Genomic DNA, 14,539 nt, shown 5'->3' on the forward strand with positions numbered 1-14,539 from the left:
CGAGGTATCTATTCCTTTAGACCGCTGGTCCGCTCTATAGTGTAGACCGGTTATGCTAACTTAGAAAGAAAATAAACTTTTGATAAACATCTACTCTGGCATGAGATGCGGGATAGCAGTGGCATGGAAGAAGCCCAAAGCCCCATCTTCGGACCAAATTAGATTTACAATCTGGAGGGTTTTTGTGATAGAAAAACTGACAAGTGTACAAGCGGATTCTTTGCATAAATTCATAAGAGTCTAGGAACAATGGAAAGTCTATTTAGGAGTAGCTAACTTTTCAAGGATTCTTCTCCAGATATAATCTGGGCTCTTGGGAGTTGCCGCTGTCTCATCCGAGTTACTTTCAACTATCGGCACAGATGGGTTTGGGCACTACCGACAACTGTTCCATTATTTTATGATTGGGTTTAAGACTAGATATTCTTGATCACATGTACTGTACCTATTTCATTGGTAGACCTTAAATGTAACCTGTTTTTGTTGGTCTCTGTAATGTTTTGCTTTCACCCTTTAGTACCACACCCCTTTTGTACCTCCTGTAACCCTTTTTATGTCTTTTTTTTTTTTAAGTATACACCCAAATGTAAATGGTTTAAACCCTGGAATCAAATGTACTACTCCATGATAGCAAAACAGACAGTGTTCGACAAACCTATACATTTGCACGCCCCGGGCGAGTGGATTTAACATCGTGGCGAGCTCCTATTGGCCCAAGCAGCACACGTTTGGTATTAGGTGGCGAGTAGATTTTTTTGTTCGGCGAGTAGATTTTTTGGTGATTTGTCGACCACTGAAAACAGGCACATCAATGAAAAAAATACTAGCCTATTTAATGTTTTTTCTTAAATTGAACAAATATAAATCTTCTAATTTTTCTCAAGTCACTGTGTTTTACATTCCACGTCTCCTTCAGTACTTGTCTTCATCGATTTGAGCTCCCTCTGTAATTCTTCTTCAATAGTAAGGATTTCCTTAGGCTTTTGATACTATGGATGAGAGCAAAAAATTAGTAAACTATTGAACACCTTACCTAACCCTACCAGTGTATAATTGCATAAAATGTAGCAAACCTAACACATCCCAATCAAAGTAAATGCCTGAACATTTTGACCCTGTTGAGTTTAAATGAGATTGCAAAGTATTTATCAAGAATCCAAAAGATGTCGGTGATGTATTCTTCTCTACTGGTAGAATTACCCAATGTCAATGTGCAATGTCAACAATGATGTAACCAAAAAAAAAAAACACGGAAGAATAAAGACCTAGTTTAAGTATCAGTTAACTGCAGTCCACAGAAACATTTACAAAGAACAATAATATATGAACTATTACGTATTTCCAGTAATCAGTGGTACAGACACATTTCGTTTATAAAAACTGTACTAAACACTAGATTAAATTGCAGGTCTTTACCAAAACGTCATTTTAAATTAAGCTCAGAACTTACAGTTACTATTAACGTGTTATTAGCATGGGCAAAGCTTATGGCTTGGTCATCCAGGTCAAGCTGGCATCTATCCAGGTCAGGAATAGAAAACTTTTTATAATATCTGTGAAAAAAAATATACGATAAAATGAGGCATTATGTAAAAAAAGGCAAACTGCTACTTATGTCCTTGATTTACAAAATAGAATCTGCAATGTTGTATATACAAGCAAGATCTTGAAAAAAATAAATAAAACAAATATAAGGAAAGCAGGATAGTTAGACTATCAGTACATTGGTGAGGTAATCAAATAGTTGTTTTTGCTCACCCACATAGGTCTGTCGCCTGGCATAATGAGGATGTTGGAAGAGAGGGAAAATATTACCCCCCAACCGAGCTAAAAAAAATATTACCAGTCCATCTCCAGGAACCAGAACTCGGCATTGGGGAGTGCACAGGTCCCAATTTTCCTTTTTTATTCATACCAAGGCGGATGTTGAAGAAAGCTCATTACCAGTGAATAGCTGGGCTTTCTCGCACCTAAAGCATATTGGCAGGTGGAAAGTGTAAAAAGAGAAAGAAAAAAAAAAAGAGGATAGCACGGTAGAAAGGAAGAAAGGGGTTAAGGGTGGAAGAGGGAAGAGAACGAAGGTCAGTCAGACAGTTTAAGGGGAGAGAAGGTAGAAGGAAGGACTGGACAGTAAAATGCAGAAATGAGGTGCAGTGTTTAATGTTATGCATGTACACATTTCTTGACCAACATAGTTGTACTGTAGTTTAAGATCACTACAATATTGGAAGTTTACATGGCTTACCATGTCACTGCAAGAGGTTTTTTAAGCACCCCGGCAGTGAAAGAGTTAATTGCTGGCATCTTAGAGGTTTATGTTTTGTACGCGTGTGCTAAAATGGTATTTTCACATACCTACAACCGGAAAAATATTGCTTATTGAATTTAGTAAAACATTTTGTTATTCACTAATATCACACATGCCATATAATTTTGATAAAATGTTAACTCACACAATTTCATTGGTTTCTAAAAACAAAACATTCTACATGTGTGTGTGTATATATGTGTGTGTATGTATATATACACACACACACACACACACACGTAGAATGTTTAATGTGTGTATATATACATACACACACATATATATATATACACACACACACGTAGAATGTTGTTTTTAGAAACCAATGAAATTGCGTGAGTTAACATTTTATCAAAATTATCAAAAATGTGGTACCTTTACCAAAAGCAGTTATATCACTGAAGACTTTAATCTCTCTCAGAAAGACACATTCTGCAAATATATTTGTTCTGCACTCACCTCATTTACAGCTAAATTTAGCAACTTGTGTGTATGTATGTATATATATGTATATATATATATATATATATATATATATATATATATATATATATATATATATATATATATATATATATATATATATATAAAGCAGAAAATAGCCGTGTTAGTCCAGTTGCGATAGTGCAGAATAAATGAGTTCTTCAGTATTAGGTCATACCTTTTTTGTTGGACTAACAATTTATGTCATAGGACAAGCTTTCGAGAGTTCTCCTCTCTTCTTCAGGTCAGGCAATACTGATTTACACAGGAATCAATGGCTAAAACAGTGTATAGAGAGAGAAAAAATTCTCTCTCTATACACTGTTTTAGCCATTGATTCCCGTGTAAATCAGTATTGCCTGACCTGAAGAAGAGAGGAGAACTCTCGAAAGCTTGTCCTATGACATAAATTGTTAGTCCAACAAAAAAGGTATCACCTAATACTGAAGAACTCATTTATTCTGCACTATATATATATATATATATATATATATATATATATAAAACACACACACACACGTTGCTAAATTTAGCTGTAAAAGAGGTGAGTGCAGAACAAATATATTTGCAGAATGTGTCTTTCTGAGAGAGATTAAAGTCTTCAGTGATGTAACTGCTTTTGGTATTTGGTAAAGGTGGCAGACATGGATAATAAGGGAGATGTCAAAGGTTAAATAGCAGAGATTAGATGAACACAAAGACATGTTAAGGAAGTGTTAACTCCTCAATGATAGATAAAAGGGTATACAAAGAACATAACTTGGTTTAGTACAGGGAGGGACTGAGAGAGTAATCCACTGAATAAGTGTTTCTTATTAAATAATATTTCATACTTTAACATTAGAATTTTGTAAACCTATACATATTAAATTAATGCTTGGACTTGTTTAATATCACAATTAAAACACATTTAAGCAATAGGTAGTATTTGTCTGGAACTATTTATTAACACGTTTAACTGATAATGACAGTCTTTGTGAGAAGTGCTTTGTTTATATTAATACTTGCGGTTACTATCATGTTACCTAGTACAGTGAGAGTTATTTTATTTTTTTAAATAGGAAACAATAACAAAAAGTTATTTGAGTGGCACGTAGAGATAATAGAAGTGTTGCTAGTGGACTGTATGTCGTATCTATACGACAATTACGAACCAACAATGGACAAAGATTAAAATAAATCCATCTCAAAAAGGATTTGGAGAATAATCAAAGATATTTAGTGTCATTTCTATATTATTTCTACTTAGAAATCATATTATGCATTCAATTAAAACCATTATTTTCTGTTGAGGAAATGGCAGCCATCTTGTTCTATCCCCAGAAAAAGTTACACATAGTAACGGAGGGATTGGAGTACTTTAGTTTAAATAGGAAAGATCAGAGTCTATGTGGAAAGCTTAAACAGACTTATTGCTAGGTCAGTGGTTTTCAACCTGTTTTGTGGAACATCAAGGTTCTGCAGGAAGATACCAGAGGTTCCATCCCAAAAAATGTGCGTAACGGCAGATATTTTACTTTTCAAGAAATAATATTGTGTGTTTGTTAGATTTTTAATTTAGAAATTGAACTAGTTATTAAATTACATGTGATATAGAAAGGTGTTCTAGTGTATAGTAAGCCTTAGTACAGCTCTAGACGTTTTACGTATGTAAATTAGGTAGGCTGCAGTTCCATGGAGTCCAATTACATTCCTAAATGGCTTTGAGGTCTTAAAAGGTTGAAAACCACTATGATAAATGACAAAAACAATGCTTTTCGAAGTAGAGATAGTGCCTTTCAGTTGAATCTTTGTATGGAACTTTCACCAAGAAATATTTAATGTTTCTCTAAAGTGAAGAAAGTCATAAATGACAAATAGAACTGTCTGGAAAAACACATTTAGTGACTTTGAAGATTGTATCATGGACTCTAAAATCCATGGTTTTGGCAAGGCCAGCCAATACATATACAGCTCAACCCCGTTATAGCACGATCCGCTACAATGCGGATCCGCATATATTGTGGTCTGAGCGTGGCTCCCGATTTAAAAACATCTACATTTATTTTTTGGCGTAGCAGGTAGGGAATTGGTACTAGCACATGAAAGGTCTTGGCTTCGATTCCTGCATGTGTATTATATAAAATGTATTCATGTTCAACTCCCACATGGTGTAGGGGTGTGTGTATGTATCTGTTAACAATAAAGCATTGAATGTTTAAAAAAAAAAAAAAATTCCCACATGGTGTAGCGGGGTTTATATGTGTGTGCGCGTGTCATGTGACCCTCTGCGCTCAAAAGTCTACGTAAGTGCTGCTGCTGATGAAGCAGGGAGAGAAAAAAATTGTCACAAAGCCAAAAAGCACCGCAAAACAAAAGGCAGTAAAAGAGGGCGAGCTAAAAAAACGATTAATTTCAAAAATGGAAGGTCACACTGACATGTTTCACTCAAAAGAGCTTTATCAAAGTGTGGTGACTGATCAAAAACACTTGGTTTATGTATGTTTATGAAGCAGGGTGAGCAGCAGAGAGGAGAGAGCTGTAGATGCCGGTAAGTCCTCGCGCGGTGAAATTTTATAACGCAATCCCGGTTATAACGTCGTCGCATTCTGTGGACCCCGAGGACCGCATTATAACGGGGTTCAGCTGTACCATTTTTCTCAAAATATGAAACTATTTACAGAAGTAATGATGGGAGTGTGTTCATAAATGCACAACAAGCAGAGAGTAATGGGGAGAATGTTATTTGTTAGTTGTGAATATTGCATGTTATAGTATAGAATCTGTGTTTTGGGGTTTACCTTGGCATGGCAGAAATTTATTTATCTAAATGATGCAACTTTAGCAACACTGATGATAATTTAAGGAATAAAAAAGGTGTTAAGTATTAATTAATTTTACGCTTCAACACAGATTTGGGGGGTAAAACATGCATTCATAATTAGTTTTCTGTTGTACCGGAGTTTTAACCACTAAACCCAAATGCAGCTCCTTGTAACACAAATGCATTCATATTTAAAATGTTGAACTATTCAAGATAAAAAAAAAGGGGAAAAGTAAATATAATCTGTAAATATATGCCAACATGGTTACATGAAAAAAGTTAAAGGCCCCCTGTACACATTTAAAACGTTACACTCTTCTGCCCATCTTTACATCTCAGCCCTAATTTCTCACTATAAACCATCTCGACTCTTGCTTTCTGCTCAAGAACATCTTCTCTCTATCCCTTTTGTGTCTAAAGCCCTCTCCCACCGACTGTCCCACATCTCTGGAATGCCGTTTCCCTCAATATCTGACTAGTACCCTCTCTATCCACCTTTAAGACCCATCTTAAACCAACCTCTTTAATGAAGCATAGGAGTAGCTCCGTGGCTGATACTTTACACCTCATACATCGACCGCGGCCCCTTGCAAACACACTTACCAGAACACCTTCCTACAGTCTCTGTACGTTCTTCCTACTTACCAATTAGATTGTTAGCTCTTCAGGGCAGGGACTCCTTTTCCTAAATGTCACTTTTATGTCTGAAGCACTTCTCATTGTGTGTTATTTGTATTATTTGTTATTTATTATTGTCACATGTATTACTGCTGTGAAGCGCTATGTACATTAATGGCGCTATATAAAGATATATATACAGTCTGCATTTAATCTACTATATATATATCAGTGTATCAACAACTATATTTTTCTCAAAGTGTATATGGTTCCTATTTTCTCTATATACCCCAAGGGAAGCTGGGCTCCAGAACTTTTTGGTATTTGCTTGGGGACCTCTTGGAAAGTCCTTTTTGAAGAGCTGGACTATATTGAGGGTTGTATTGAACTCTTACATACTTATCACTATTGTTACTTTACTATATACACACACACACAAAGTTTTGCGCTTTTTACTTTGAGTGTTTGGAGATTATATATACATATATAAATCAGCATCCAAAAACTAAGGCACTAGCATTACTTGAAATCGTGGAAAAATATAATTTAATGCATCAACGTTTTGGCTTTAACACGAGCCTTTTTAAAATGCTGATTATCCAATCTGTTTTTTAACTGCACCCAGGCAAGTCACAAAGATAGATAGAGAGACACACACACACACACACACACACACGCACACGCACACGCACACACACGCACACACACCTGGACCTAAAAGATGCATTTACATTTTATTTTTTTTAAATGGATGATGGGAGGTCAAACTATTTCACATCCTATATAAACATTAATTTTAAAATGTACAGATATACAGATTTTTCTTCTTGTTTGCTATAAGTATTATATAATCTATTTGGGGGAAAAAATACTTGCCTTTGCAGCATTTTTAAAACATTGTTGATGAGATGCAAATCTTATTATTGGCAAAACTCTGTTGTGAGATGTTTTAAAGCATCAGTCCTGCCGGCTGGATAGATATAGAGAGATAGATAGTTTACTTCACAGATAAGCTCCTAGTTCAGTGGTTCCCAAACCTCGGGGGAGTACCCAGTTTCTGAGATACTGGACCGGGCTAGATTACTTGCCTGGTGAACAAAAAAATGCCTTCAGGGTCAGGCTCGCCCCAGCGAACAATAACATTTTGCAACATCATAAGGAGCTGATGTGACTTTAAATGACAAATATGGCCACAGTTCAACAATATTCACAAACTAGAAAAAAAGTCTATTTTACTTGCAACTGTAGGGTCCCTAGAGGTCAGGGGACCACAGATCAGCTCTGAGGAAAATAATTATTGTGGCTGGGATTTCTGCTTTATTAAGCATCTAGCATTACAGGTGTGCATTCAATTATTCTTAAACCCAACTGCCTGTGTGGTTCTATATATTTATAATATGTAATATGTGAATAGTGTGTTAAAATGGATTGAGTTAACCGGTCTTGTCTTTTTCACTAGAGCAGATTCTAAAGTGAATGCTTTAGCATAGCTCCTTTCCAAGAGTGCCCTCTGTTGTCCTGCCCTGAAAAGGTTTCCATACAAGAACTTGTTTAAAGGCGCAGTACCACACAGCAACAGTGTTGCAATAACGTGAAACTATTGAAGCATTTTACACCTCTACCATTTAAAGGTTTCATATTAGAATATATACACTGCCTACTTTTTTAAAAATTTTATTGCGGGATAGTTTTTTGCCCAGACACAAATGGAAAAAAAGAACACTATTGGGAATGAGGGAATATTATCACTAAAAGACATTAGAAAATAATGGTTAAAAGCATCCAAAGCTTTTGTTTATCGTGAAAATGTTTACCTTCTACCAGCAGTAACAAAGATGTCAAAGGAAAGTCCCTGAAGTTACAGATTCTCACTTACTTTTTGTTGGTTGTTCGGATAACGCAGCAGCGTTCATTCTTCTCCACAGAAACACTATACACATCTTTTGGGTAAGGCAGATTACGAATCCTCCACTGAAAACCAGCTTTGGTATCCTTCCTTATGAAAATAGGCTTTAAAATATAGAAATATTAAAATCAGCATGTCATATAAATGGTCTATTGTTTGTGTATGTATAATACATTCAGAGTGATGTTCACAATGTGTGTTTTAATATAGTCTATTGCCACTATATTGGCATATACAATGTATTATTATTATTATTATTATTATTATACAAACCATGCTTTTTTTGCAATTTTACTTTTTTCTGCACAATATTTTATGCCACTTGAATATAATGTTTTCACTTCTTTGTATTGTCATTAAAACGAATGGCAAACAGCAGAAATATGTAAAGTTGTAATTATAGTTGGTAACTGTTGAGCAATGCATACATTTGTACTGCTTTCCTTTAAGAAGTCGGGTTGTAGCTCCCCAACGATTGGCAGCGACACTTCCCCAACCTCAATCTGCCACTGACCATATGCTCCAAGGGAAGACTTCTCTCTCCATTTCCTAACTGTAAATACAATAAAGCAATATCATGGAGTGTGTTTTTCGAATAATTGCATGTGTAGACAACAACCTAAAGATCAATTACGCAATTTGTTTTACTGTTGTGGTTCCATTTTGTTTTCTTTTGGAGGTTAGCTCTACGTTGCGTTTCCCATTCCTTTTTCAGGAAATAATTAAAATTCTGGACAGGTACCAATGTACAATAATATTTTAAGAGGCTTTTAGGATGAGAACCCCATTGTAAGATTTTGTTTTCAAGAAATGTTTCCTATTTAGACCCAATTACTGCAAGTGTGATGCAGAATCTATTGCATAAATGATATATTTTGGAGTTAGGCTATCATTTTTTTTTAGGAAAGCCTTTCAATAAATCTTGAATAATTAAAACCAATGATGAATTTGTAGAAACGTTGTTAGAGCACTCAGGACTATGTACATGGTGTCTTCACCTAAAGTTAAAATGAATGGAAACAAAAACACTCATAAAAATAGCACCTTTTAAATGTAATTGTAACTAGAATTCTTAATACGCAAGAACAATCCGGAAAAAAGATATTGCATCTATATTTCTTGGTCCTGTATTCATCACACCTTGTAACTTACCCAATATTTCACATGTCTTTGAGTCATACTCCTCAGCCATTTCTTTACCATCCGAAAACAGATAATGTACTTTCCGCCTGCCTAAAAAGTTGGAAAAACATTACAACATATTAAGATAAGAAAATGTAATGTATCATCAGAAAGTTTGTTAAAATAATATAAAATTGTGAATCTTGGTAGCAGGCCAAATACACATAGGCCCACATTTATTAAGCAGTCTTCTACCACAAGACACATTTGCAGCCTATTGACTTGAAAGTGAACGCAAGGTGTTTCCAGCACTGGAAAGGGTTTTATGACAGAAGACTGCTTAATAAACATGGCCTGTGATGCAGAGTCCCGGGAAGGCAGTACAGGTAGTCCTCGCTATTCAACGTTTCACTTTACAACGAATGGCATATCCAACGCTTTACAATGCAATGCTCACCGCCACTGATTAACATGGGACTCACTTTACAATGGTTAGGCCTCGGCCATGTTTACCGCTTGCTGGCGGAAGCGCGCTGAGGCGCGCTCCCGCTCAGCACTGAGCCCCTACAGCCGCAATTAGAGCGGCTTTAGTAGGGGCTCGCCTACGCTTCCCCAAGCGCGCGGAAGCGCAGGTCTTAGGGAATTTTAAAATTTCCCCCGCTTGCCGGCGCGACAGGCCGGTCACGTGAGCGGCTCGCCCAATGAGGGCGAACCAGCTCCGTAACGCCACTGGCCCGCCCCCCGACGGCGCGCCGGGCAAGCAACCGCAAGGCCAGGGAAAGCACCCGCTTTCCCTGAGCCTCAGCACGCCAGCGGTAAACGTGTCCGAGGCCTTACACTATCCAACGCTACTTCCAGAACCGAGGACTGCCTGTATACATAGATCACATCAATATTCATACAAACACCATAGGGCAGGGCTCTTCAACTGGCAGCCTGGCTGCCATAACCGCCACACAATGGGCTTTGGGGTGGCTTTTGGACTGTCTGCTTCTGCTATTCATAGTAGTTGTCGTGTTAAAATCTATCCTGCTGCAAGAATTTGCAAGTGTTTAAAATGTTACATTATAATACTCCTGTGGCCTTTATACTCCTTTGTTTTCGGATGTGGCCCCGTTGGGAAACTAGTTGAAGGTATTGGGGGAGGGGAGGAGACAGAGGGGCAAGAGAAAGAGACCTTAACCTATGAATTCACAATAGACGCAGCTTTAATTAACCCTTTCGCGATATATATATATATATATATATATATATATAGACACCGCGCCTGGTGCTGCACGTGTCCAGACTTCTCAAATAACAGAGCGGGAGGGGAAATGTTGAGGACGGGTCGACCCAAAGAGAACCAGATATGTCCCATTCACCCTCCTGCAGGATGGAGGTTTTCTTTGCCGCTCTCAGACTCTCCAGCCAGCTCGGCACCACCATCTTGGAAACACCACTCAGCTGTCACATACGCGCACCCCCGTTACCATGGCAACCGCACCGGTCTGCCCTGGTTGTTATGGGAACGCGGCGGCGCCCACCCCCCTTGCTTGGCCTTCTCCCTTTCAGGCACCGCCGCCCGCACACCCGGACAGGTCGCAGCACGCGCACATTAATCAGGGGGGAGGAGGGGGAAAGGAAAATATTAATGGTATTAATAAAAACTAATGGGCTGATAACTTCCGGCTACACCGGAACCGGTAGTGACCTAATTATTCCCTGTGCTTGGTTAAAGGGCTGCAGCTGGAATGTTATTTACTTAGTAAGTACGTGCTGTATGTGAGCGGGGTATCGCGGGCATTTTGTGAGCAGTCCCCGGGGCACCGGAGACCGTGCTGTGATCAGGGCACTGTTACATGTTATAGTGGGTGCTGCTGATATGCTGCAGTTTCATAATCTTCAATATTATATACAAGGTATCCCTTTGTTGCGGGCAGAATATGCATTTTAAATCTAACATATGGGCCAGCAAAGGGTGAGGTGTAATAAATACAAATAAAGAAAAGTACCACCTGCTATTTAAATATAATTGTATTGTATGGGTTAAGCATCCAGACTGGCTTCTTGCTTTTGATCATTCTTAACACGTTTTCCTGCAGCAGAAAAACTTTATTATTACAGCAGACTGTGTGTGTGTGTGTGTGTGTGTGTGTGTGTGTGTATATATGTAGTATATATATATATATATATTTATATATTATACTACAGTCTGATAATACGAATAAACTCTTACTATTCTAGTGTTCCTAACAGAACAACAAATGGGAATCCGGGCCGGGAGTGGATTGTAATCACATAGACCAAGATTGGTTTATGGCTGGAGCACACACAGTGCTACACGACATGCGCGCGCATTCGTCACCGACCCCTGGCGGCCAGTGGTAGTGTTCATTGTTGAAACTACCATTGGCTACGAAGCACGGCATCGTCGCCGCTGCTGTAGCTGGAGTCTTTCAAAAGTGTTGATTGCAGGCTACAGCAGCGCGACGTCAGTTTCAGCAGCCAATCAATGCCCGGATGTTTTCATTGATTGGCTGCTGAAATTGCTGGAGGACAGGGTTTATTTTATTTATTCTCATTTATGTTCCCTTGCTTGATCTATATAGACCTGGATAAACAATGTTTTATTTCGTCTGAGAATAAGGGATTGAGTTTTGTGAGATGCTGCTCTATACCATTTGAGCCTGTGACAGAAAGCAAAAGTATTAACTTTACAGTTCTCGCCCACTCGCGGATCATTCCGTCTGCTGGGGATGTTCACAAATCGCCCAGCAGACGGAGGCGCACGCGGCGCCGCGAAGCACCATGTGTGCTCTTGCCCTAAGTGTTGTGCTTTTCTTCTATGTATAATTGATCACAGAACGAGTTAACCCCTCACGCAAACATCCTTTCTTCATACAGAAGGCAAGATGCCTTTTAGTCAGCCAAATTTGCTCAACTCTCAGTGGTTTTCAAATTCTCCCTTGGGAATCTTCATCCATACCAGATTTTTGTAATAACCAAGGGATTAACGAAACATGACTCTTTTTAGATTACATATAAATAGTGTTGCTGTTTTATTCCCAAAACATGGTTCAATTTGGGTTTCCTTGTGAGAGGTTCGAAAACCACTGCTGTATGGAATGGGTAGTCACGCTTCCTTAAGGTAATGCATGTTGCTATGTGACGACAATATTGGAATTTACAAGCACAGTGAGTCTCGGCTTCAAAGAGCTCACAATCTAATTTTTAGCACAGGGCACAAAATGGCTACTTTGTTTCTAAATTATTGTACAGTAACCTATTTTCTACTGCAATAAAGAGTGCGTCTGTGACCCACTACCTTAACTTGTACTTCTTAATCTTGCGTTTTGACAGCTAAACTCATTACAAATTGATATATTCCATTTCTTCACAGGGGGTGTTGTGAAGGGGAGTGTATGGAACCAACAGGTATTGTCAAAGCTTTCCCAAAAGTAAAGAGGTTGAGAGAGGCCTCTGTCTCAGCAGAGGACGAGAAAAAGATAAAGACTGATGTTGGCGTACAAGGTAAGGCTACGGCCCTAGTGCCTGCGCTGCACGCGCGTCTGCCAGGCTGGCGGCACGTGCAGCCGAGTCCCCCGGACTGCAGTGAGCTACAGGGGGGCGTGATGGGGGCGTGACTGACGTCACCCGACAGGTTCGCCCTCATTGGTGGAACCGCCGGGGGGCGTGGCCTAAGCGCTCCGTTAATTTTCTTGAGAGCAGGAGTTTCTGTCGGCGCAGCGCGGCGGCCACCCCTTGCAGCGGGCCCAGCCCCATTGTGGGCGACTCTTGTCCCTGCAGTGTCCGCCACAGCGGGCGCTTCAGTAGCCACCGGAGACCTGGCCTAAATATATAATTTGTACAGCATCTCGTATAATTTTTTTTTTTTATATATACTTTTCTCAAATGGGTGTGAGTATAGGAGGGCAGGTGTACAGAGGCACAAGATATCTTTGCATATCATCAGACATATCTGATTCCAACACTTATTAACTCCTCCAAGTATGCCAGTGACACCGTGGAATCCTCTGACACTAAATAAATCAATTATAGGTACCAGGCTACAACATTCTATGATTCCCTTTCTGTCTGGCCTTATATGCTTCTTCCTGTGATTCTCCATATTTCTAAAATCATACAATATGTCCTCCTGTCCCTTAAAGCAGTAGTCCGTGCTGCCTTTTTTTATTTCATCTTTTTCCCTTTTAATATGTGCATCAATACAATCCACCCAATGCTAAGTTGCCGATTGATCCGTTCTGTGATCGATCAGCGAATATTCGGCTTCAGGGTTCACTAAACGGCTGTCAGTGCAGCAGAAGAGGACCAAAGATGCAAAGTTCTGTGGGGAAGGTCATGTGACCAGCCAGTCACTAGATACAGTTGGTGCACTGCTAGAGAGAGGGCAGGGCTCAAAAAGGGTTGTGCCGTAGTCTGTTTCAGAAGAGGAAGGGGATGTGACTTTGTAAAAGGTTGCTAAAGAAACAAAAAAAATGCTTGTTACATTATAATACATTAACAATGTCATTCAGACTTGTTTTAAAAAAATGCTACAAGTATTTTCTCATAGTACAGAACTAATTTATTAAAAAAAAAAAACACGTAGGCTATTGCTTGGATTGCAGCTTTAACTGCAGAATGTTGGACAATTACCTTTTATTTCCTTGGCATTCAGAGAAATTACCAATTTTGTCTTGGCAGTTTATTGTATGACAGTTATATTAATTCGACAACTTTATCATTTTTTTTTAGAGAAATGGCTTGGAAGTGTCAGTGCGCACATTCTTCAGGCTGGAATTGGCCGGGCCAGATCTGAAATACTTCAGAAACAGATTATTCAAAATGGAGGGCACGTTGTCCCCCATTTTTCCTGTCAGGTGACGCACATTATAGTGGATGAAGGAATGGATTGTGATCGCGCTTTCCGGCTGCTGAAACTGAAAAAACTCCCCCCAGGGGTGCAGCTTGTGAAGTCATCTTGGCTGAGCCTGTGTATTAAAGAAAAAGAGCTGGTCAACACTGCTGGTTACCGCATCTTCATTCCAGACAGGTGATCTTTCTATATTACAGCTGTTGGTATTTGGTAAGAATACAACTTAATGTACATTCCTCTACCAAATCTGCATTGGTAACACAGCAATAAAGCCAACTTCTCTGCTTATGTCTGAAGCAATTTGCTCTACAATACACTGTACGCAATGTTCTAGTAATGTGGAAAGCCACAGACACAGAGCTTTATATATGGTGATTACTATGTTATATTAGATGTGCTTCTGACTATCTTCTGCATTGTCGAGCCTAATAATCCGGG

General features: G+C 38.9%; 2 protein-coding genes across 5 annotated transcripts in view; one reads left to right on the top strand and one right to left on the bottom strand.

The window, feature by feature from the left end:
* Positions 1 to 810: 810 nt before the first annotated feature.
* On the bottom strand, positions 811 to 10,888 carry DPCD (deleted in primary ciliary dyskinesia homolog (mouse)). Of its 2 annotated transcripts, none has more exons than XM_075612428.1 (6): positions 10,727 to 10,888; positions 9,271 to 9,351; positions 8,547 to 8,671; positions 8,089 to 8,222; positions 1,451 to 1,553; positions 811 to 989 (listed from the first exon to the last, which is right to left on the bottom strand). In XM_075612428.1, the coding sequence occupies exons 2-6, from the start codon at positions 9,308 to 9,310 to the stop codon at positions 885 to 887; spliced, it is 507 nt and encodes a 168-aa protein (XP_075468543.1). In that variant the 5' UTR covers positions 9,311 to 9,351; positions 10,727 to 10,888; the 3' UTR covers positions 811 to 884. The 2 variants fall into 2 exon arrangements, with proteins under 2 accessions (XP_075468543.1, XP_075468542.1); XM_075612427.1 differs by having other exon boundaries at positions 10,605 to 10,740.
* POLL (DNA polymerase lambda) overlaps positions 10,783 to 14,539 on the top strand; it is an 11,732-nt gene continuing 7,975 nt past the window's right edge. For 2 of the 3 annotated variants that reach the window (XM_075612424.1, XM_075612426.1), the window contains exons 1-3: positions 10,999 to 11,141; positions 12,623 to 12,753; positions 13,981 to 14,278. In XM_075612424.1, coding sequence (XP_075468539.1) covers positions 12,645 to 12,753; positions 13,981 to 14,278 — 407 coding nt within the window. In that variant the 5' untranslated portion in view covers positions 10,999 to 11,141; positions 12,623 to 12,644. The other variant, XM_075612425.1, reaches the window with a different exon arrangement.

Source organism: Ascaphus truei, chromosome 8, assembly GCF_040206685.1.
Source record: "Ascaphus truei isolate aAscTru1 chromosome 8, aAscTru1.hap1, whole genome shotgun sequence".
In the NCBI taxonomy this organism is placed as follows: Eukaryota; Metazoa; Chordata; class Amphibia; order Anura; family Ascaphidae; genus Ascaphus; species Ascaphus truei.